This window comes from Phocoena phocoena, chromosome X, assembly GCF_963924675.1.
Source record: "Phocoena phocoena chromosome X, mPhoPho1.1, whole genome shotgun sequence".
Taxonomy (NCBI): domain Eukaryota; kingdom Metazoa; phylum Chordata; class Mammalia; order Artiodactyla; family Phocoenidae; genus Phocoena; species Phocoena phocoena.
This window is the reverse complement of record NC_089240.1, coordinates 93,167,435-93,192,073: the sequence shown is the minus strand read 5'-3', so window position 1 is coordinate 93,192,073 and position 24,639 is coordinate 93,167,435. Positions and strand designations below refer to the sequence as shown.

Genomic DNA, 24,639 nt, shown 5'->3' with positions numbered 1-24,639 from the left:
TCAGAGTTGAAGTCCGCTAATGTCAAATATTTTTATAAGGTCTATGAGTATCCTGAAGTCATTGTGATTCTGTTCACTTCTCCTGTTTCTGCATATAATCTAATTTTATGTACACTAAACCAGGTTATGCCATAGCTAAACAGATTCCAGGAGTGTCCAACAAGCAGTATTGTTCAGTAGTCAGTAAAGAAGAAATTGGACTATAATCTTGCCAGTGATTTACGACAAAACAAAACAAAAAACTCAAAGATGTTACTATAGTTGCCACCATCAACTTGAAGTTGGCATTAATAGTAGCATCTTTGGAATATTTCAACACATTTTTAGTGCTATGTATATTTAGAAAGGACTTCACTGCCATCTAAGGCACACTGTATCACCCTGCTTTAAAAAAATCTTAGCAGGCATACACAATTAGGTCCTGGAGATTTGCGGATTTGAGAGCAATACTGACCTTTTCACCAGGAATGGCAGAAGCTAATTTGAGGCAATACCAGAGCTGCTCAGTAACTTGAGCCATCATCCTTGATGACAGATACGTATTAAAATTTCCATAGAATTCTTTTCTCTCTGTGATTCAGAGTCAGTAAATATTTGCTGAGTCTTAATAGGTGCCAGGTGCTTTTACACACAATCTTTCTTCTGATCCTCGCCACCAATCTATTATATCAGCATCCTCATGTTCATAAGAGGAAACTGTAACTCAGAGAGGTTACATGATTTGTTCATGGTCACATCGTAGCTATTAAGTGGCAGAGATGGAACTTGAAGCCAGATTTTCCAAGTCTAAGTCTAGTGTTCTTCTGATGGTGACGCAACTGCCCTCCTCAGCAAGACTGGATGGGACATGTGAATGTCCCGGGCAGGCTTATGTACTGGTACCTCTTCAATATTTTTTGTTTGTTTTTTGTTTTGTTTTGTTTTGTTTTTGCGGTACGCGGGCCTCTCACTGTTGTTGCCTCTCCCGTTGCGGAGCACAGGCTCCGGACGTGCAGGCCCAGCGGCCATGGCTCACGGACCCAGAGCCCAGCCACTCCGCGGCATGTGGGATCCTCCCAGACCGGGGCGCGAACCCGTGTCTTCTGCATCAGCAGGCGGATTCTCAACCACTGCGCCACCAGGGAAGCCCCCTCTTCAATATTTTTAAAATGTGTGCTCGACATTTATTTAGTGAGAGTAGGGAGAGACTGAGATCCTTTTAATAAAATTGTATACCTTTTTCATTACGTTCAAAATAGAGAATGTACCACATATCCTTGTCACAATAACAGATGCCATTTATTGAGCACTTACCATGCATCAGGGATGAACCACTTCACATGGATTATCTCCTTTAATCCTAAGAGATTGGCATCATCATCATCGTCACCATCCCCATCCCCATCCCCATCCCCGTTCAATATGTGAGTCCCAAAGAGGTTAAATAACTTAGCCAAGGTCATACAGTTAGTAGGGAAGCCAGGATTTAAACTTAAGGCAGTCTGACACCTGAGCCTATGAGCTTAGCCACTATGTTTCACTGACTTCAACAATAAAAATCCTAAATTAGCATTTTAACCTACTCATTTCTTTCTTTTGTCACTCAAAACTGAATACAATGGAGGTAATTTACATGGATATAGTTATAAAATTACATTTAGTGTAACATTTTAGAATCCCACCCTTTTTTGTTTTTTGTGTGGGTTTTTTTTTTTTTTGGTTTTCTTGATAACAAACTGTTTCCTATTTTCCTTTAGTTCTTGTTTTGTCTTTAGTTTCCTTTTGCAATTTTCCAACCAGGTAACTTTCATGGAGGTGTATTAGAGGATTTAAAACTCAGATAAGAAAATAAACCCCTCATTCCTGATAAACAGTTTGCTAATCTCACAGTTGGCGGCACACCCTCTAACTTGCATGTGCTCATGGCAAAAATGGTATGGTTGGCACCAGTGAGGACTGCTGGCTTTTTTTGCTCTTGCTTTTTTTTTTTTTTTTTTTTTTTAACTCAAGGGCCCCAACCTCTTTTTTTTTTTTTTTTCCGGTATGCGGGCCTCTCGCTGCCATGGACTCTCCCGCTGCGGAGCACAGGCTCCGGACACACAGGCCCGGCGGCCACGGCCCACGGGCCCAGCCGCTCCGCGGCATGTGGGATCTTCCCGGACCGGGGCACGAACCCGTATCCCCTGCATCGGCAGGCGGACTCCCAACCACCGCGCCACCAGGGAAGCCCTCCAACCTCTTTTAGCAAGAGAGGTAGCCAATTTCCATCTCACCAATTACTTTGGAAAACACTGGCAGAAACCCAGAGTGGTCAGCACCATATTTATGGTTTATCCCAGAGATTTTCTAACACCCCTTTCAAACTGGCACCCCAGGCAGCTGTTTGGCTGAATCTTCTTCCCTGTCTCTGGAAGCTGCAGAGGAATCGATGGGTCTAATTGGATTTTCACAATGGTACACAGAACTCAAGAGTTGAAGAAGAAGGAAGGTATGGTTTGGGTACAAGCATATTGATTCAAATATTAAAAGACAATTTTCTATGAGTTTTGGCTGCCCCTAATGGGGCATATAGATTCCAGAGCAAAACCCATTTGGTGGGTTTCCTCACTCTGCTATTTGTAAACAGGTAAAACCTGATTATAATGAATGTCAGAGGGCAGCTGTAGCCTGCAGGTTGAATACTGATGCTGACAGCTGTGTAATTACAATGCAGTTTTATTACAGGGCATTACACATGTATAATTATAATGAACTTTGGATAATTTAGAAAAATGACTGATCGTGAGCAAGGTCAGGCCATCTACAATCTGAACTCCCCCTTGGTGTTAGAGCAAAACCTTGAAACAGAACTGGAAATGAAGGGTCACTCCTGGTGAAAAGACTCTGCTACCCTGGCTTCTAGTTTGTCCAGTCATTGTGTGTACTTCTATGGAAAGCTAAAAACTTTACTGACTGACTACTTCTGGGTTCAAGATCACGCCTCTTCTCCCACCCCCACTGGTACCCCGACAATTTTTCAAGGGCACGAGTCTGCTTTGGATCTTAATTAGATGTCTCTGACTAGAACTGAGGGTTTCAAATCAAGTGTAGGGAGTGGAGGCAGTTTTATGTCTTGATGCCTGAAAAAACAAAGCCTCCTTCATATGCTGACGAGAAATGCACGGTGACCACATTTTGGAATTTCAAATGGGAACACATAGTCTGGAAATGGAACAGAATATCTGAAATCAGGACTGCCCCAGAAAACTTGGATAATTATAACGATCGTGTATTTTGAGTACTTACTATGTGCACACCAGGCACTGGGAAAAGTCCTTCCCATATATCATCTCATTTAATCCTTTAATCCTTTCAACAAACCCTAAGAAGTAGGTCCTAGAATCCCCATCTCTGCATATGAGGAGACTGAGGCGTAGTGAAGTTTGGACTACTTGCCCAAGGTCATATAGTAATCACATGGCAGAGCTGAGATTCAAATCCAGTTCTGACTAACCGTGAAGGGGTTCTCTTGACTACCAAGGGGCCCTGACATTCTCTTGAGATGTTTAGGGTCTAAATAATTTCTTTGCAGAAAGGATTCAAAGGTAGGAGCCAAATCGGTATTTCCATCTGTGTATGACCCGCACAATTTTTGCCATATCCAAAGACAACATAAACTACACGCAGGGTGTTCAGGCATGCTGTGCTCTCTCTCATTCCCTAAGGGTGCAGGTGGCAGCCTTCCCCACCTTAGCCTCATCCCCATAAGCCTACCTAGGATCCGTTCTTGGCCAGCCAGGTTCGTCTCTGGAAAGTGAACTGCCATGGCTCTACCTACTTTAACCTCAAAATCTTAAGCAATGATAATCATGAAATCACAGAGGGGATGTTTAGATGTACTTTTTAATGCACATCAAAATAAATAATGTACATCTGTGATCACCCCAAATCATCTCATGTACCACGGGGGGACATATAACCACATACAGGACGGTACTGATCTGGATGATCTCTATGTGACCTTCTAACCTTGACATTCAATGAAACAATTAACCTCTAAAAATAATTCAAAAAGGATGAGCTGAGTTTGAGTAAGATGGCAATTTGCCAATCCTTGCTCATTTTCCTCTCTTGAAGTCTCCAGTCTCTGCTTTCCTCCCATTTTCTGAGAATTTCTTCACAGCTTTTCAGAAGAAACTGGGCACTTCCCAGGGAACAAGCTGCTTCTATTTCCACAAATACTGAACTTCAACCTCCAGCTAAGGTTTCACATCCTTGGAGAAGCTTTCTCTCACCACCCAATCTGAAGTGACCCGCTATAATGTTAGCCTGTCTTATTTTTCTCTTAGCACTTATCACTATTTGAAACCATCTTGCCTGTTTGTTGACCTGTATATGGCCAGTCTCCTACTAAATAATAAGCTCCAGGAGGTCCCTGGATTTTAGCACAATGCCTGGCACGTAGTAAGTGCTCAAGGGGTATCTGTCAAATGAACGAAGTAAGGAATCTAAAGTTAGGGTAGGGCTGTGGAGCTGATGAAACAGAGAGAACATAAGGAAAGCTGAACTTTGGGTGATGCAATTTATCCAACAAGGTAAAGTGGGCAATGACCTGGGAAGGTGTAAAACTATCACAGGAACTTACACCACTCATTCCATCTTGAGCGCTTACTGTGTTCAGGGCATTGTGCTAAGCTGTTCCCTGGGAACTGGCTACTATTAACCTCTGGGGCCTGTGCCATTGGTAAGTCCCAGTTGCATTCATGTAATTCATGTTTATTGAGTGACTACTACATGTCAGGCACTGTTCTATGCTAGGATACAGCAATAAGCAGTACAAAGTTCCAGCCCTCTAGTGAGGGCCAAATTAGGACCAGGCATGCATCTTTATATAGTTCTTTTTCCCAGGTGGTGTTTCCCAGTGGTCCTTTACCTGTCTAGCAAAACCAGATCTTTGCTCTCAAGGCGGTTTATCGGCCCTGAGCCACTAATATTTATAACAGCTTCCATCCATTTATTGAGTATGCATTATGTGTTAGGCACTGTGCTGAGGGCTTTATACATATTATTACATGTATTAATCTTTCCAATAACCCCATGAAGAAGGTACTATTATTAACTCCATTTTACAGAGGAGGAAAGCAAGGCTCACTGAGATTAAAATGACTTGCCCAATGTCATGTAGCTGTTATGCGGTGGAGTGGATTCAAAGCTAGGCAGGGTGCCCCCAGAGTCACTGTCCTTAACCATGAGTGTGTAGTGGTGCCTCTTATATTACCTATGGCCACCCTTCCCTTCTGAAGATTCTGGCAATCCAGACACTCTCAGATATTGGGTTTTCCTGGGGAGCTGGCAATGAGGTAGGTAGAAATGTTTCAAGATCTGCCTGTGTGGTTCAGAACATGAGGCATATATATACGGTGGATATATGTTATGGAGCAGTTGCCATGGTTCATTACACCCTAGGAATAACACTGACTCAGTAAAGATCAAATTATTGAAGATATAGTTCAAGAGGAAAACAGTATATGTCTGGACTGCTTTCATTTGAAAATGATTAAACACAAAGCCATTAAAGAAAAGCTGAGGGCTTCCCTGGTGGTGCAGTGGTTGAGAGTCCGCGTGCCGATGCAGGGGACACGGGTTCGTGCCCCGGTCCGGGAAGATCCCACATGCCGCGGAGCGGCTGGGCCCGTGGGCCGTGGCCGCTGAGCCTGCGCATCTGGAGCCTGTGCTCCGCAACGGGGGAGGCCACAACAGTGAGAGGCCCGCGTACCACAAAAAAAGAAAAGAAAGAAAGAAGAAAAGCTGAGGAAAACAGTGCATTTGTAGAGAAAATATTAAAACCATATCAATATAGGCAACTCAGATTAAAATAATAAATATCTTTGTGCTATCAGTTTTATCATAATATATCCTTTAGGTTCAATGTACAACTAAAAGCTATAAAATATGTTTTGTTTTTACACTAATTCTGCATTTTACTGAAATATATACATTTGTTTAATGCCTTTTCAAAGCAATTTTCCTTACCTGATTTCACTGTGGTCTCATAAAAACTTTGTAAGGTAGAGGAGAGAAGATATTATCTTTGCTTTATAAAAGTATAAATTTAAGATACAAGGTGGACAAGTAAGTTACCGAGAACACCAGATTGGAATTGAAGAAGTGAAATTTGTTCCACACCACCAGGGTGCAAAAGTGTTACGTTTCTTTATAACCTGACAACAGATGAAATCTGCTCTGAGCCTTCCACTTTTCATCAGCTGGCTAAAATTGCAATCTCACTCACGGTTTTGAGAGGCCCTTCCTCTCTGCCAAGGCTGCTGAAAGCCTTAGCAAATCATACACAGACCAGAAATTTCAGGACCGGCCCTCTGCCTGTTGTCCATACTGATATGTTTATTATGCAAATGCACAAGGCCCCTTGTAAGTAGGTGTGTCAGCTGCCTCTGTGCCACCCGTGGACATTGGTGGGGGAAGGGTGTCTTTCCTGAGGTTGGGAGCTCTGTGGCCTAGTATCCAGCCTCCCTGAAGTGTACCATGCAGTCATTGTCCTTTGAGAACTTGCCCCCTTCTTTGGGGCGCTAGAGGGGAGCAACGGTAGTCCTTGCTGCTCAAGGAATCTGCCATGACTCCCATCTCCTCTCTAGTGTTGGACTTCTAGAATTTCTGGGTCAGACAGCTTCTGCCACCTCTACTCAAAAGAGCTCACTTCTTAACCCTCTGGAACAAACCAGCATAATTTCCCTCAATGAACCTAGGCCTTTGAAATCAAAAGCTGTAGACCAGGTGATCATCTGAGTGGCTGACAGCTTCTGCTTTAGACCTTGCAAAACAAAATCTCCCAAGACAAGGGTACAGAAAGACTTGGCTATGTTTTGATTTGGGGGAAGGAAAAGTACCTGCAGAGGCAAAAACAAATTATAAAAAATTAATATCTCAATAAATAATCCTACCACAAACTTTATTACAATTCTCATTGGTTATTTTTTTATTTTAGGCATGTTATTTGTAAGTCAGTAGTAACCATGGATCTACATTTTTGCAGTTGATTTCAATTCTGTGCATATTTATTGAACACACACAATGCTCCTATTACTGTACTATGTATTATATGGCGCATGTAAGAAGAAAAAGCTATAGTCTTTGTTTTTGAAATGTAAGGAAATGAAGCCACAATGTGTTCTTCGATAATCTGTTGCTGGTAAGTTTCAGATCCCACTATGCAAGAGGCTAGGAATTTCTTTCTTAAAAAAGTATGCCCTTTATGGAGGGTATCTTCTTTCTTTTTCCCCCCTTGCATTCACTCGAGAAACATTATATGCTACTCATGGGGCCAGGGATATAGAGAGATGGCACTATCCTTGCCCTCAAGAAGTAGAAACTAGGTGGAGGAAGAGAATAGAGCTACAATATCAGAGTGGCCTAAAAAAGGAGGGAAATTCCAGAAAGAACTAAGAGCATGGACAAAGAAGGGAACAGAATTCCCTAAAATAAAAATAGGGAAGTGAAAGAACATAGCATCTTGAGGGAACTATCAATAATCCGACTGATGTAAAAAGCCTGTGGGGAATAATGGGGAAAGACAAGGCTAGGGAGCTAGTCTGCGGTGTGATTGAAAATGTCCCTATATGCAAAGTTAAAGAGTTTGGGATTCTTCTTAAAGGCAATGAGACACTAACCAAAGGTTCAAGTAGGGTTGTGACAAAGGCAGAACAGCATTTTTTTGAATGCTTCTTCTGATAGAGCTGCCAAGGATGGACTAGAGGAGGGTGAGACTGGATACAGAGAGAGTAATCAGGTGGCTCTTGGTGAGAGTTGATGACATAGGCTATAGAGGTAGAAATAGATTGGAGGTAATATTGGTGGACTAAGTGTAAGACGTGAGAGATAAGTGGGAGTTACAGATGGCTTCCAGGCCTGGGTAATCGGGTTGATGGAGATGACATTAACCAAAATAGGGAATACCCAAGAGGGCCAGGGTTGTATATAATGAGTTCTGTTTTAGATATGTTGAATTTCAGGTGTCTTTGGGACACCAGGTGAAACGATCTAATAAACCAATTGAAATACCAGCCTGCAGCTTGGTTAGAGACGTCAGGGTTGAAGTTAGAGATTTGGGAGTCATCAGAATATGGGGTTTGACTAGCCTGATGGCAATAAATGCAGAGCAAAAGAAAGGGCTGGGGATAGGGGCCTGAGGTGCAGGTATCTGGAGTAACAGAAAGACCCCAAAAGAGACTGAGGGAAGCAGTAATCTGTCATGGAAGATATAGGAGAAGAAAGGTCCTGGAAGGAAAGGATGGTCATGAGTCACAAACAAAGAGTAGAGGTCAGATAGGACAAGAACTGGAAGGGCCACTATGAATTGGACAATTTGGACGTCACCAGTGGGCTTTTGTTGGAGCAGTAGCGGGGGCATAAGCCAGACCACTGTGGTTTGAGGGCTTAAGAGGAGATAAGGAAGGATGAAACAGTATATGAGGCTTATTCTGTCAGGAAGGCTGGCAGTAAACGGAAAGTGAGAAGTAAGATGGCACCACAGTAGGCAAAGTTCAAAGAAAGATTGTTTAATGTGGGAGAACGCCCGTGAGAGTGATAGTGGAGCTCTGAGAGAGGAGAAGGCTAATGCATGGAGTTGAGTCTCAGACAAGTCAGGGGAGATGGGTTCTAGCCCAGTACTTTTCAAACTATCTGTGGTGAAGGATCAGCTTTTAAAATTTCCAATCTGTCACAGACTGGTACTTTTGTAAAATATAATAAAAATGAATTACTAGAAAAGTGCAGTGAAAAGCACAGACAGTCAAAACATAAGCCCCAATTTTTCATTATTAGATCCAATGAATATACAATTACTTTATCAAATTGCTAAAAAAGTTTCTGAATTCTTACTCTCAATTTCAGTGCTTATGTTGTTGTAAATCAATATCAAACAGTTTGAGGATCGGAAGAGGTCTATCACCTTCTTTGGGTCCACTATCTACTTTGAATAGCACTATTCAAAGTAGATAGCACAGGACCTGGAAAGGAGGAAGGAAAGAGCACCACTTCTTCCAAGAGAGAGGAAGGAAGTGGGAAATAATGGGAGAATAGAGAGAATGCTTAGAAATGGAATGAAGGAGAGTTGAGGGAATTCCCATCTGAAATTTTTTTTTGTAGTAAAGTAGGAAGTCTTGACCTTATGGAGTAAGTAAAGGATAGAGGGTATAGAGTGGGAGGATTGTAGTAATGGGTTGAAACAGCTGTTGTGGGAAATGAGCAATGTAACTGAATAAAGATGAATAAAAGTGTTGCAAAACAGTAGAAAGAAGGCCCAACTGAGACTGGAAATCATAGATTTGTTATGGAGCCAATCAGCCCAATTTTGTGATTTTCTCTAGCAGTTTTGCAGCCTCAGAGCAGGGGTGGAGAAACATATGGTGGGGCTCTGGTAATATGGTGGGCTAGGAGTGCAAACTGACTCTCCCACGGAAAACAACTAAAAATGCTGGATAAAATGCAGCAAACATCTTCTTTTTTTTTTTAAGCATGAATTTATTTATTTAATTGTTTTTGGCCATGCCACACGGCGTGTGGGATCTTAGTTCCCCAACCAGGCATCGAACCCGTGCCCCTGCAGTGGAAGCATGGAGTCTTCACCACTGGACTGCCAGGGAAGTCCCACAAACTTCTTCTTAAAGGTATCACAAAGCTGGAAAGGTAGTAAGGAATTATTAGCCCAGATCTAAGCGAAGACAGACTGATGAAGTTACTTCTTTGAGAACATTTGCTGAACTTAATATAAACTTCAAGGAACAAGCCATAAGTGATATTAAAACCAAAAGCCTACCCAAGGTGGGGAGTGTAATAAGGTTCCTCCCCAGATAAAACTGGAATGACAAGGGGTTGAACCATCAGTGTTCCAGTGAACCAGAAATAAGCCTACACACACACACACACACACACACACACACACACACACACACAACACACATAAGGGGACTTTGAGGAAAGCAGCCTTGGCATTACATTAGGCTGTAAACATTGTGTTTACCGCCTCTCAGGCACCTGCCCTGAGAGGCTGTAAACACAATCTCATCTAATAAAGATTCGCAGCTTAAATTCACATTACCCAGGGACTCCAGAAAACCTCAAGCTCTGAATTTAGTTTAAAGTGGACCCAGACTGGTAGTGCCACCAGGCACCTGGCAGAATGCAAATCCTCTCTGCAGGAACCCACCCTCATCCTATACCTCAAAATATTCCCACAAATAATTTTCCAAAGATATGAGGAAATCATAATTAAAAATCACTAAGCACACAACAAAACAAGGCACCATGCATAAGAGAAATAGGAAGTTCAAATGAGATAGATTTGAATCCAAATATATAAGTAGTTTTATTTAAATACAAATGGACTAAATGCTTGTGTTAAAAGATAGACTAAATTTAAAAATTCCAGCCATATGCTGTTTATAATAGTTACATTAAAACAGAAAGATACAGAAAGATTGACAGTAAAAGGATGGAAAAAGACATTTCACACAAATACTAACCAAAAGAAAGCTGGTACTGCTATATTAGTATCAGAAAAAATAGACTTTAAGGCAAGAAAGCACTACTAAAGATATAGTGGGTTGTTTTTATAAAAATACAATCTAAGGAGAAGATATAAAAATGTTAAATTTGCATGAACCTACTAATACCCTTAAAATAAACAAAGCAAAAATCAACAAAACTACAAGGAGAAATGGACAAGTCCACAGTCATAACAAGAGCTTTTAACATACCTCTGTCAGTATAGAACAAAAATAATCAATAAGTACATAGAAGATTTTTATAACACAATTAACAAAATTGATCTAATAGTGCAAAGAACACTGACCCCAACAATTGCAGAAATCACATTTTTTCAAGCCCACATAGAAGACTCACCAAAATTGATCGTATACTGGGTCATAAAGCAAAGGATTAAAATAATACAAATGACTTCCAATGATCACAGTGCAATTAAGCCAGAAATCAACAACAAAGTGATAACTACAAAAACCACATACGTTTGAAAATTTTAAATCATACTTTTAAATAAACCATGGGTCAAAGAAAAATCATATTGAAAATTGTAAAGTATTTTGAACTCAACTAAAATAAAAAATACTACCTATCAAAGCCTGTGGGATGCAACCAAAGCAATACTTAGAGGGAAAGCTATAGCCTGAAATGCTTGTGTTTCAAAAGAAGTAAAGGCTGAAAATGAAAAACTAGACATCCATTTTAAGAAGCAGAAAAGGAACAACAAAATAAACCCAAAGAAAATAGACGGAAATAAAACATATGATGAAGTTAATCCAGGATTAGAGGTTGGCTGAGAAGATGTTGTTGAAGGTAATAAGTAGGAGGGAATTGAGGAAGCTAGTGAAAGTGTGGGCAGAAAAGGGGGTGAAGTGCAAGTGGTAAAGGAGGGTATGTCAGGAAGATTGGAGAATAGGGATAGGTCTAGAGACATGAGGTCACAAAGACATGAGGTCACAAAGCAGTTTAGTGGGAGTAAGGGAGTTAGAGGTGAATACACAGGAGTTTTTGATTAGCGTGGAATTTTAAAGTTAAAGGTTTTATATGTGAAACAGTTCTAAATGAAGAAAATATATGGCATGTGGCCACATAAGCGGGCTGCTGAAATGAGGTGGAGTACTCTTAATTATCTGTTTAGAAGTCTTTCTCTGACTCTACCTTGGTTCGTAAGACCTTATAGGATTGGAAACACCTTACTCATCGCTACATCCCTGTTATGGGGTTTGTCACATAGTAGATGCTCAACAAATGCACTTTACACACATTCTTTTATTTAATCCTTACAACAATTCTATGAGGTACCTACTAATACGCAACTTAAGAGAGAAGGAAAGTGAGGTTAAGTAACTTTCTCAAAATTGTACAATGAATGAACGGGTACTGTGCTAAAGGCCTGAGAGTAGATGTTTACTACAGCCCCGGACAAGCTATGCCCAAAGCAATCCCTAAGCCCTGCTGTGATTCTGAAGAGCAAAATTTTGCTGAAGCAGTAAAAACATCATGCCATCAAAATTTTCACTGGAACCCCACCATCATCCAAATCCAAGCATTTTATTGCCTGCCTTCCTCCTGTGCTCATCATTTCCATCCAGCTCAGTCCTCCATCTTTCCTGGCTAACCCTATCTTATCCATCTCCCTATTTATGAAATAAGAATAGAATAATAATTGATGCTTTGAGATCTCAGTAGTTGTGCTGTTCAGGATAAAAGTGTTTCAGAATTAATTCATCTGCCCAAAAATTACTTGTAGGTATACTTCACTGAAGACTTTGTAATGATGACCAAGAAATAAATAACACTTATAATGATAATAAAAACAACTACTTATAATAGCTCTAGAAACTATCCATAATTAAAAGAAAGCCCTCCTTCGACCCAACGTTCCTCTCTAGCTATCCCCTCATTTCTCCGCTCTTCTTCAGAGCCAACTTTCAACAGAGTTATCTGTATACACACTATCAGCAGTTCCTCACCTCCCTATTCACTTTTCAACCCACTCTAGTCTGGCTTCAGTCTCCTCCACTCCAATGAAACTACTCCTATTACTGCAACAAGCAACCTCCATCTTGCCAAATCCAATAGACACTTCTCTATCCTTATCTTACTTGAACTCCCTGCAGCATTTGACATAGCTAACCTTTCCCTCCAAGTTAAAACATTTTCTTCTTTGGATATTGTGACCCGACACTGATGATTCTTTCCCCCTACCTCACTGGATGCTCTTGTTTAGTCTCCCTTGCAGATTTCTCCTAACATTGTGGTACCTCAGGACTCACTCCTGGGTTTTCTTCTCTTTTTTCTTTATACAGTTGACCCTCAATATCCACAGGGGATTGGTTCTAGAAGGCCCCGCACATACCAAAATCCACAGATGCTCAAGTCCCTTATATAAAATGGCATAGGACAAGGAATACAGCCAGTCCTCCTTATCAGCAGGTTGCACATCTGCAGATTCAACCAGTTGAGGATCAAAATCTGTGGTTGGTTGAATCTGTGGATGTGAAACCCATGGATACACAGAGGGCCACTGTATTCCTTCTCCATGTTATCTCATCCAGATCATGGCTTCAAATACCATCTACATGCTGATAACTCTCAAGTTTATTTCAAGACTCTACTCTGAGTTCCTAACATGCATATTTGACTATATGCTTGACATCTCCATTTGGATACCTGGCAGATACCTTAAACTTATTACATCAAGAACTCTTGCTATTTCTCCCAAACAGCTCCTGTTCCTATCTTCTCCATCTCAGTATGTCACCACCATTTATTCAGTTACTTAAAGAAGAAATCTAGGCATCATCCTTAATTCCTTCTTCTTCCTTACCTCAACAACATATCTATCAGTAAGTCTTGTTGACTCTAACTCCAAAATTTATGTAGAATATCTCACCTTATTTCATCATAACTGCTACCACCTAGGTCCAGGCCTACCCTGGATTATGGAAGTTTCCTGCCTAGTCTTGCTTCCTCCTCTCTGTTCTCCTCTAGTACAGTTCTTCACATGGCAGCAAAATTGATCTTAATGAACCCTTCAATGGCTTCCCATTTGGCTTTTTGAATAAAAACCCAAAAACCTTATTATGGCTATATGTGAGCCACTCTTGCTCCTTAATAAGTAAATAGAAGACTTGGACAACACTATACACCAACTAAACCTAACATACATCCATAGAGCATTCCACCTAATAACAGTAGAATACATAATCTTCTCAAGTGCATGTGGAATATTCTCCAGGATAGACTATATGCTAGGCCACAAAACAAGCTTCAAAACATTTAAAATGATTGAAATCATACAAGGTATATTCTCTACCTTCAAAGGAATAAAATTAGAACTAAATAGCAGAGATTTGGGAAATTCACAAATATGTGGAAATTAAATAAAACACTCCTAAATAACTGATGTGTCAAAGAAAAAAATCACAAGAGAAATTAGAAAATAGTTTGAGATGAACAAAAGCAAAACTACAACACACCGAAGCTTGTGGGATGCAGCTAAAGCAGCACTTAGAGGGAAACTGATAGCTGTAAGACCTTTACTTAAAAAGCAGAAATATCTCAAATCAATACCCTAACCTCTCACCTTAAGAAACTAGAACAGGGACTTCCCTGGTGGTCCAGTGGTTAAGACTCTGTGTTTCCACTGTGGGGGGTGTGGGTTCAGTCCCTGGAAGGGGAACTGAGATCCCACATGCCGGATGGTGCGGCCAAGAAAAGAAACTAGAACAAAGGGTAAAGTAAACCCAAGGCAAACATAGGGAAGGAAATAGTAAAGATTAGAACAGAGATACATGAAATGGAGAATGGAAAAACAATAGAGGATATTAATGAAACAAAAATTGGTTTGAAAAGAACAGCAAAATTGACAAGCTTTCAGTTAGACTGCCCAAGAGAGAAAAAAGGGAGAAGACTGAAATTACTAAAATCAGATATGAAAGAGGGGCCGTTACTATAGACCCTACAGGGAAAATAAAAAGGATTAGAGAAGCATACCATAAACAACTGTATGCCAACAAATTAGATAACCTAGATGAAATGGACAAATTCCTAGAAATGCACAAAGTACCAAAACTAATTCAAAAAGACAAAAAAAGTAAAAAAAAAAAAACTAATTCAAAAAGAAACTGAAAATCTAATAGGCCTATAACAAGTAACAAAATTGAGTCAGTAATTAAAAAAGAATCTCCCAACAAAGAAAAGCCAGAACGAGATGGCTTCTTCACTGGCGAGTTTGACCACACTTTTAAGAACTAATACCAATTCTTTTCAAACTCACCCAAAATATAGAAGAGGAAGAAAACTTCCCAACTCACCCTATGAGGCCAGTATTATCCTGATATAAAAACCAGACAGAGATATCACATGAAAACTCAGACCAATACTTCTTATAAATATAGATGCAAAAATCCCTACAAAATACAAGCAAATTGATCCAGCAACATATAAAAAAGCATTATACACCATGACCAAATAGGATTCATCCCAGGATTAGAAGGTTGGTTTAACATCCAAAAATCAATTAATGTAATACACCATATCAACAGCATAAAGGACAAAAAGCACATGATGCTTTTGTTAGATACAGAAAAAGGATTTGACAAAATCCAACCTTTCACGATAAAAAAAATTCAACAGGGCTTCCCTTGTGGCGCGGTGGTTGCGAGTCCGCCTGCCAATTCAGGGGACATAGGTTCGTGCCCCGGTCCGGGAAGATCCCACATGCCGCGGAGTGGCTGGGCCCGTGAGCCATGGCCGCTGAGCCTGCACGTCCGGAGCCCGTGCTCCGCAACACGAGAGGCCACAGCAGTGAGAGGCCCACGTACCGCAAAAAAAAAAAAAAAAAAAAAAAAAAAATCAACAAACTAGAAATAGGAGGGAACTTCCTCTATGTAATAAAGGGCATCTATGAAAAACCCACAGCTAACATCATACTTAATGGTGAAAGACTGAAAGCTTTCCCCCTAAGATCAGGAACAAGACAGGGATGTCTTCTCTTGCCAGTTTTATTCAACATTGTACTGGAGATTTTAGCCAAAGCAATTAGACAAGAAAAAGAAATAAAAGGCATCTAGATTGGAAAGGAAGAAGTAAAAATATCTATTTGCAGATGACATGATCTTGTATACAGAAAATACTAAGAAATCCAAGAAAAATTATTAGAACTAATAAACAGTTCAGCTGGGTTGTAGGAGTAAAGATCAATATATAAAAATCAGTTATGTTTCTGTGTAATGTACAATCCCCAAACTGAAATTAATAAAACAATTCCATCTACAATAACTTCAAAAAGAATAAAATATCTAGAAATAAATTTAACAATAGAAGTGCAAAATATACTCTGAAAACTACAAAACATTGTTGAAGGAAATTAAAGTAGACCTTAATAAATGGAGAGAAATCCCATGTTCATGGATCGGAAAACTAAATATTGTTAAGATGTCAATGCACCTCAAAGCGATCTACATTCAATGCAACCCCTATCAAAATCCCAACCAGCTTCTTTTCGGAAATTGATAAGATGATCATGAAACTAATATTGAAATGCAAGCATCCCAGAAGAGCCAAACTTATCTTGAAAAAGAAGAACATATTTAGAGGATTCACACTTCCCATTTTCAAAACTTGCTACAAAGCTACAGTAATCAAGACAGTGTAGTGCTGACCCAAGGGAAGACATATAGTTCAACGGAATAGAACTGAAGGTCCAGAAATAAACCCCTATGTAATTTTTGATTGGTTCTTGACAAGAGTGCTAAGACATTTCAATGGGGAACAAAGAGTGTTTTCAACAAATATTGGCTGGGATGACTGGATACCCATATGCAAAAGAATTAACTTGGACTCCTTCCTCACACTGTATACAAAAATTAACTCATAATGGATCAAAGATGAACTGTAAGAGCTAAAACTATGGAACTCTTAAAAGTAAACACAGGTGTGAATCTTCATGACCTTGTATTTGGCAATGGTTTCTTAGGTATAGTATCAAAAGTACAAGCAACAAATAAATTGGACACCATTTAAAAAGTGAAAAGACAACCCACAGAATGGAGGAAAATGTTTGAAAATGATATATCCTGGTATCATGAATATATAAAGAATTCTCGCAACCTAATCATAAGAAGACAAATAACTCAGTTTAAAAATGGGTAAAGGATTTGAATAAACATTTCTCCAAAAAAGATATACACATAGGTGATAAGCACATGTTAGTCATTAGAGAAACGCAAATCAAAACTACAATGAAATACTATGTCACACCCATTAGGATGGCTACAATAATACTTCTTTTAAAGATAAAAACAAGTGTTGGGAAGAATGTGGAAAAATTGGAACCCTCATACACTGCAGATGGAATTCGAAAATGGTGCAGCTAGTTTGAAAAAGAGTCTGGCAGTTCCTCAAAAGGTTAAATATGGAGTTACCATGTAACCCATTACATATAGCATACAATGTACATAATGTACATGAATGTTCATTGCAGCATTATTCATAATAACCAAAAAGTGGAAACAACCCAAATGCCGATCAATTGATGAATGGATAAACTGTAGTACAGCCATATAATGGAATATTAGTCTGCCAGAAGAATGAAGAAATAAGAATGAAGTACTGATAGATGCTACAACATGGAGAAACCTTGAAAATATGATGCTAAGTGAAATAAGGCAGACACAAAATGGCAAACATTGTATTATTCCATTTATATGAAATGTCCAGAATAGGCAAATCTATAGAAACAAAAAGTAGGTTATTGGTTGCCAGGGGCTGGTAGGGGGGCAGGTCGATGGGAGGGAATGGAGAGTGACCGCTAATGGGTATGGAGCTTCTTTTTGGGATTATGAAAGTGTTCCGAAATTATGTTGCTGATCGCACAACTCCGTGAATATATGAAAAACCATTGAATTTAAATGGGTGGATTGCATGCTTTGAGAATTATATCTCAAAATAAAAAAAGAAAGAAAGAATCAGAGGTGTTTGGGGGACTCATAGATCAGGGTGTAGCATGGGAAATTTCAAGCCCCTTAGAAAAGCCGCAAGCCACCATGAAGCATCTGCAGTAGAAATGGCAGCATGGGGGGTTCGTTAGAGAGAAGCCTGTCAAGTGGCATGGAAGAAATCCAGAATTCCTTGTGGGGACCTGTGGAGGATGCAGAAGGCAGCTGAGAATTAAGAGGCAGCATAGTTGCCAGGCAGTTGCTGTGGCATTAGGGAACAGCCCTAAAGTCAGGGGCTGGATGGAGGATATGGCTGAAGTTTAGAGGGCTAGCAGACCACTGGGAGCTGAGGTAGGAATCCTGGGCAGTAGTATATAAGGAGAGAGAGATGTGCTTCCTGACCCAGTCATTGTGCATTGTGCATAGTGAGAGAATAAGCCATAAATTATGGACATTTATTTTTTTATGTTGGGGGTAGGAGTTTATTAATCTACTTATTTATTTTTGCTGTGTTGGGTCTTCGTTTCTGTGCGAGGGCTTTCTCTAGTTGCGGTGAGCGGGGGCCGCTCTTCATCGCGGTGCGTGGGCCTCTCGCTGTCGTGGCCTCTCTTGTTGAGGAGCACAGGCTCCAGACGCGCAGGCTCAGTAATTGTGGCTCACGGGCCGAGTTGCTCCGTGGCATGTGGGGTCTTCCTGGACCAGGGCTCGAACCTGTGTCCTCTGCATTAGCAGGCAGATTCTCAACCACTGCGCCACCAGGGAAGCCCAATTATGGATATTTACAAAGTGAGTAGGGTGAGGCAAAATGAGCTAAACTTCAGCTAGGATCCAGCAGAGATTATGGGACTCACTCACTGCCATGAGTGTGTTTGAAGTGTAAATCAAATGCTTGCACAAAAGAGACTTTTAATTCAGAACACATTTTTATAGTCTAATTGACAACCTTAATCTGTCCAACCTGTGCCCAACCTGTGCCTCCAGGCAACTGGAATAGGTGCTCCAGAACACGATGAGATTAGTTATAGGAAAACAACTATATGTTCATAATTAAATGTGGAGGTGGGGCACACTTGCGGTATATACATTTTCTCACCCCATTAAATGCATAGAGGATAGTAGATGAAGTCTTTAAAGAAAAGAGAAAAGAGGGAAATAGTCAAGTAAGGATTCTCCAAGCTATAGTAGACACCGCGTTTTGGTTGCTCACAACTCCCCTAACTGCCCAAGATAACACTCGCTTTGATCATCTTCTCCCTAAAAAGCTTTCCTTTCCAATCCACGGTTAGCTAGCTTTGTTAATACTTCCACATTCAGTATAGATATTCGCATACCTAAATCTTATTAAAGAGCTCATATAACTTTGTCTCAAGGAAATAGGTAGCAAAACAACATTCAATTAGCTTGCATTCCAGTTGACAATAGAAGATATAAATGAAACAACTATTTAGAAAACAGTCAAAAGTAGACCATGGTCCTTCGTCTCATTAATGTGTTCATTAAAAACAGGTTTCAGGAGGGAAGGAGCTGATTTGTAATCAAGAAAACAAAAGCTGATTTATCCATTTGAATTGAAAAGTAGGTAAAGAATTTCAGTATTTATTCACATATTCATTCAAGTATAAAAGGGAACTGATCACCACCTCCGCCACCAGAACCATGTGTCATATGTGTACAAGGTTAGATCAAAGTGGTAGCTAATAATATTACATTCTGCAGTTGTTCAAGGATGACAGTTGAGAAAGTTTGATGACAGAGGATAAAAATAACACTTGTTTGGGCATAAATGGAAGTTTTTTTCATTGAACTATGTGAACGTTCCTCTTCTCACCCACACTGCCAGAAACCTAAGAAAATAACTTTGCAACATAAAAGTGTTCACTACTCATCGAATTATGATTATTCTCTTTTTCTGAAATGAAAAATAACTATATTGTGAGCATGAGAATAAATTGAGGTAATGATAAAATAATCAGGATCTATTGGGTGTAATTCAATTCCCAGTTTTACCACATAGTAAATAATGTGCGTTAGCTTTTCACAGTTGTATAACAAAACATTTGACAAGAGTTACTTAACAGCAATTTAGAGGCAGATGCAGAAGCAGAAATGCTTACAGTTTGAATGTGCTTTGTCGACAAAGAGACTATGGCCTATTTACTTTTTTTTATTTAAAAGAAACGTGGAATCTTTAGCTCCCAGCTTGACAGTCAGTTACAAAAAGCAGAAGGCACCTTAACGTTTCCTCTGGAGGATATTATCACTCCAGTATCAGCGGCAGGTAGAAACACATTTGCTTTATCATACTTTGACCTTTACACTTCAAGTCAAGAGAACCCTGAACAAGGTCAGTTTCCCCATCCAGTGTGCACTTTGCTGAGATGTAAAAAAAAGTTTTTTTCCCACAGAATTTGATCTGTGGATTTTATTTATGTTTGAATGAAATATGTTTATTTCTATGGTGGTGACTTTGCAAGAAAACAAGACCAGGAGAGGTATTTCCTCAAAGGCTAAAAGGAGGCATTACTACCACCACCACTGCTTGCCAAGGGATTTGCAAAGCATCTTGAGGCTCAAGGTTAGTATGGGAGACGAGCCAGGCTCAGAAGAAGTTAGCACAGAGAAAAAAGTTAGAGTGTTTTCCCCCTTTTAGCCAGCCAATTCAACAAAGTACTTCAGATAGTAATGCTTAGTGGTCAAATAATGATGTCTTTTCTGCAATGATCATGTTTGGGTTTGTCTATTTCCTTTATGCTTGTGAGGTTTGTAATTGGAATTTTAAATCCTTGGGGGAAAAGCTATTTTTGTAATTCAACTGGGATGTCCTTGTCTTAGGGTTTCCCATTGCTTCAGTCCCCTAGCCTGGTACTAGAGCCATGATAGTGTTTTGTCTTTTAGATGAAATGCAGAACTAAGGACATGACTACTGGTGCTTATTAAAGATTCCTTGCTATTTTCACAAGAGTAGGGGCGTTAGACTCTTGTCTACTGGCCAACTTCTAAATCGGGAGATTACGTTCTGCTTTCCTGAATTCCCCTAGCAGAAGCAGCCATCCATGGTATCCTACTTTGCTTCCTGTGCTAAACTGTTGTGTGATGTCATTAAATGGCACTGCTTTTCTACTCTAGAAGTGACCACTTCTTAGTGGAGTGGTTAATAAATTGGTACCTATTGTCTGATATTGTATTTGACCTAGTTTCAAACAAATTAAAAGGTAGGCTCTGACAGTTAAGGATAAAGTACAAAACAAAACAAAACAAAACAAAACAAAACACCCTAACAGTGTACCGGTTGTCGTGGAGCATTTTTAAAAAAACAGTATGCCTTCTCTTCTGCAACACAGACAAACAAATTAATGCATTTTTCAAAACTACACTAGTGGTTGACAATAAGTTGTTATTTTGCCTCAAACAGGACGATAGTTCTAACAGGGATGATGAAGTTTGAGAGGATGTGATCACATATCACAAACTAGTTAAACCATCTCTTTTGTCTTCGGGTTGTATCTAACCATCCTAGACAATTGATCTGTCTATTTCATAAAATCTCTCTTTAAGGAGAGTCTTCATCTTTCCTTGGTAACATATTTCAGTGTTTCTCAATCTTTCCATAAAAACTAAGTTCTTATTTTTGTTTAACCTCTGTTCCACCTGCTGTAGCTTAATGCCACCATCTTTTATCCATCTCTAGCTTTCTATCATACACTGGTATTGAGAGGCAGTGTAGCACAACGGCATGGTTTTTGGAGTCAGACATGCCTGCGTTCAAATCCTGACTCCATCACCTTCTAGGTGTGTGATGTTGGGCAAGTTACTACTGAGGTTCAATTTCCTCATCTGTAAATGAGCAACTTCAGAGGGTTACTGTGAGGATCAAATGACATAACATATTATTTGAAGGGTTATGGGGTAGGATGAGGCATGGTACTCAGAACCCAAAAAGTGCTCAATAACTAGTAGCTATTTATCTGATTAGGTACACAGATCTGACTTAATTCATAAACTCTTTGAGAGTGGGAAGTGTACTTCCTGGATTTTAACATAAGTACAGTGTCATGCACGTACTATGGCACAGAGGCTCAATATTTGTTGAATGAATAAACTTATTTTTCCCCCAAGTGGAATGAACAGCCCTCACCTATTTGCAAGATCCCATGCATTTTAGCTCAAAGGTGACAAATCTGATCAATCCTCTAGATTGTCTAGATGTTTTGGCATGGCGTGGACACGAGGCAAAAAAACTTACCCTTTCCGTTTCTATCAGGTTAATTTCTATGAATTTTTACATTTGATGATTGTCTCGGGTGCCCAGAATGGGACTGACTCAATCATCTACCTCATCCATCCAAGCATTCTTTGAGAAATTTTTAAAATGAATACTAACGACTATCTAATTATATGCCTAAACAAAATCTTTCAACTGTGACTAAGTATACTACCTGCCCTATTTACCTGTAAGATCTATGCTGACTACAGATATATTTCTAATTTGCTTTGTTTCCAAGCCAGCCCCTTCTCCCAATTACCCACCGCCGCAAGTTCCAGAGCACAATTAACATCTGTGAACCAGTGAGGTGTTGGTTAGGACTTTATTTTTTGCTTTTAAACGTCTTCACGGGGCTAGGAGGGGAAGTTGAGGAACAAACAGAGGATATATAGATTCAATCGGGCTGCAATATTTGTTGATAAGGAATAGAAAGGGTATTGCTCTTTTACCATAATCTTGGAAAACTTTTGGTGCGTGCTCAGATTGAGCCACTGCCGTGTGGCCATTTCCCCGACTGATTTGTACAGACTTTAGAGGGGCGATCTCAGGTGTGGAGCTCTGAGCACCTGCTTGCTCACACTCTGGCAGTTCAGAACCCAGCGTATTTGAGGCCGGTGGCTCAGGTTCCACGTAACTCAGCTCAAGTGTCACTAACACTATGTGCAGCGGCCCGTCATCGAGCTGGGCTTTGAGACTTGGACACTTACTTCGGACTTTCTTCTTTCTCCCCACTCCCCTCCCACTAGTTTCCCTTTCCCTCCTCTGACCCGGGGCGTGCCCACCTCTTCCCTTTGCTCCCACTCTCCGCTTTCTTCTTCTTTCCTGCTCCTTCCTTCCTACTAGGCTTCGCGTCTTTCATCCTCCGAGAGCCGCGGGGAGGGAGGCTGAGGCTCGGCTCGGAGGAGGAGGCGCGAGGCCGGCGGGACAGGCGCGAGGTGCCGAGCCGCGAAAGCGCGGGGCGCGCGCCGGGGCGGGGGCGCGCGAGGGCTGACCGCGTGGCCGGGCGTCCGGGTCAGGTAGCGGCGCGCGCGCGCGTGGCCTACGAGCCCCAGGCGCGCCCCCGGCGGCCGGGGCCGCAGCGTGCTCGCCCCCGCCGCCAGCTCGCCTCACTCATGGGTCGGAAGCGCTGCGTGGGGGAGAGTGTTCCAAGATGGCGGCGGGTTGCTGCGGGGTGAAGAAGCAGAAACTGTCCAGTTCGCCCCCCTCTGGCTCGGGTGGCGGTGGTGGCGCCTCCTCCTCCTCCCACTGCAGCGGAGAGAGCCAGTGCCGAGCCGGGGAGCTGGGACTAGGAGGCGCCGGTACGCGGCTCAACGGTCTAGGAGGTCTAGCCGGAGGAGGTAGCGGCAGCGGCTGTACCCTCTCTCCCCCCCAGGGCTGCGGCGGCGGCGGCGGGGGAATCTCCCTGTCGCCCCCTCCGAGCTGCGGAGTGGGCACCCTACTTTCTCTCCCGGCCGCCGCCACCTCACCCTCGCCCTCCTTGCCGTCCGCCGCCTCGTCCTCATCGCCCAGCTCCCGGAAGATGGTGGTGTCAGCGGAGATGTGCTGCTTTTGCTTCGATGTGCTCTACTGTCACCTGTACGGATACCAGCAGCCCCGGACCCCCCGGTTCACCAACGAGCCCTAGTGAGTACCGTGCCCACCGCCGCCCTCTCCCTTGCGCTCGGGATGGGGCTCAGAGTTGAGGCAAAGTACGAGTCAGCCTCCCCGCCGGCCGCTGCCCCTGCCCCTCTCGCTGCCCCGGGTCCCCGGAGCCGCTCGCTCTGAGTAAGGGCACCCCGCGCTTTCTGCCCTCAGAGGCAAGCGCCTCACACTTGGAGCGGGGTGCTGCTGCGAGAGATGGCGCGCTGGTTCCCAGAGGTGTTCACTTTCTCTTTGAGATAACTTCGAGGAGTTTTGACCCTCTCCTCTCCTTCGCCACCCTGCGTCTCGTTCGCCCGGGTTTGGGAGCTCTGGTTCCCTCACGATGTTGACTTCTCCTGGCTTGGGTTTCCTTGACCCCCTGTGAAAGCCCCGCCGGTATTCCCGCCCCGCGTACCTTGCACATGGAGAGTTACTCTTCCATTGCAGCGTGAAAAATAGCAACTACCCAACTTCTGTTCTGCTAGTGATGGAACTTAGCTCCGGAGCCAATGAAGTTTACCCATCTTTTTCTTTCGGGTTTCCTCGTGTCCTGAGGAGGGAGGAGGTTTTTTCAAAATACATTTTCCCTTAGTACCTATTTTTATCCGAACATACCCATTAAAATGTGTTTCTAGTGAAGCGCACCGCCGGCTCTCTCACATTTAAAGAGTGAGACTTTTTTTTTTTTTTTTTTCATTCCACCGTCTGGGTAATAGCTCATTCAAAGAGAGCTGTCCCCATAGAGCCACTGTCAGTTTGTACATTAAGCGTACGTTCGCTTTTGTGTCGATTTCACTTTTAAGAAACCCATGTTAGGCTCGACAATTCGAGAAATAGTTGAACAGTAAGTGTGTAGGAATTTTTACGGTTTCCTTCGGTTTTGTACTTTTAGTTATTTTACCCTTCAAGTGTGTGGGTGAAATTATTTAAAATAACACGGTTACAGCTAAAAGCCAGGTTAATTCTAGTCCCTGTCCACTTGGATGTGTGGGAGATGGGGCATATGTTGTTTTTTTTAATGTGTAAACTGAGTATAAACTGACTTTTTGAGTTAAATGCTAGACAGAATGTAAAGCCCAAGGAAGGACAGAATGACAAAGAGGGTGATTGTTTTTATTATGAGTACTTAGCATCAACAGGAAAAATAATAGAGAAAAATTTCAGTGAAACTTATACTGAAAAGCATCAACCCTTTTTCTAGCTAAGACAAGTGCCCCTTGTCCCCATATCATAAATACCTGAATTGATGTTCTTTTTAAACTGCTTCTTTTCATTTTGTGAGATTAGGGGATTAGACTG

At 41.5% G+C, this 24,639-nt stretch overlaps 1 protein-coding gene across 2 annotated transcripts in view; it reads left to right on the top strand.

Annotated features, from left to right (window-relative positions):
* The first annotated feature begins 22,870 nt into the window (after nt 1-22,870).
* The window catches only part of AMMECR1 (AMMECR nuclear protein 1), a 103,041-nt gene continuing 101,272 nt past the window's right edge, over nt 22,871-24,639 (top strand). For both annotated transcript variants that reach the window (XM_065901197.1, XM_065901196.1), the window contains exon 1: nt 22,871-23,343. In XM_065901197.1, the coding sequence (XP_065757269.1) occupies nt 22,871-23,343 (473 nt within the window). The remainder of the gene's footprint in view (nt 23,344-24,639) is intronic.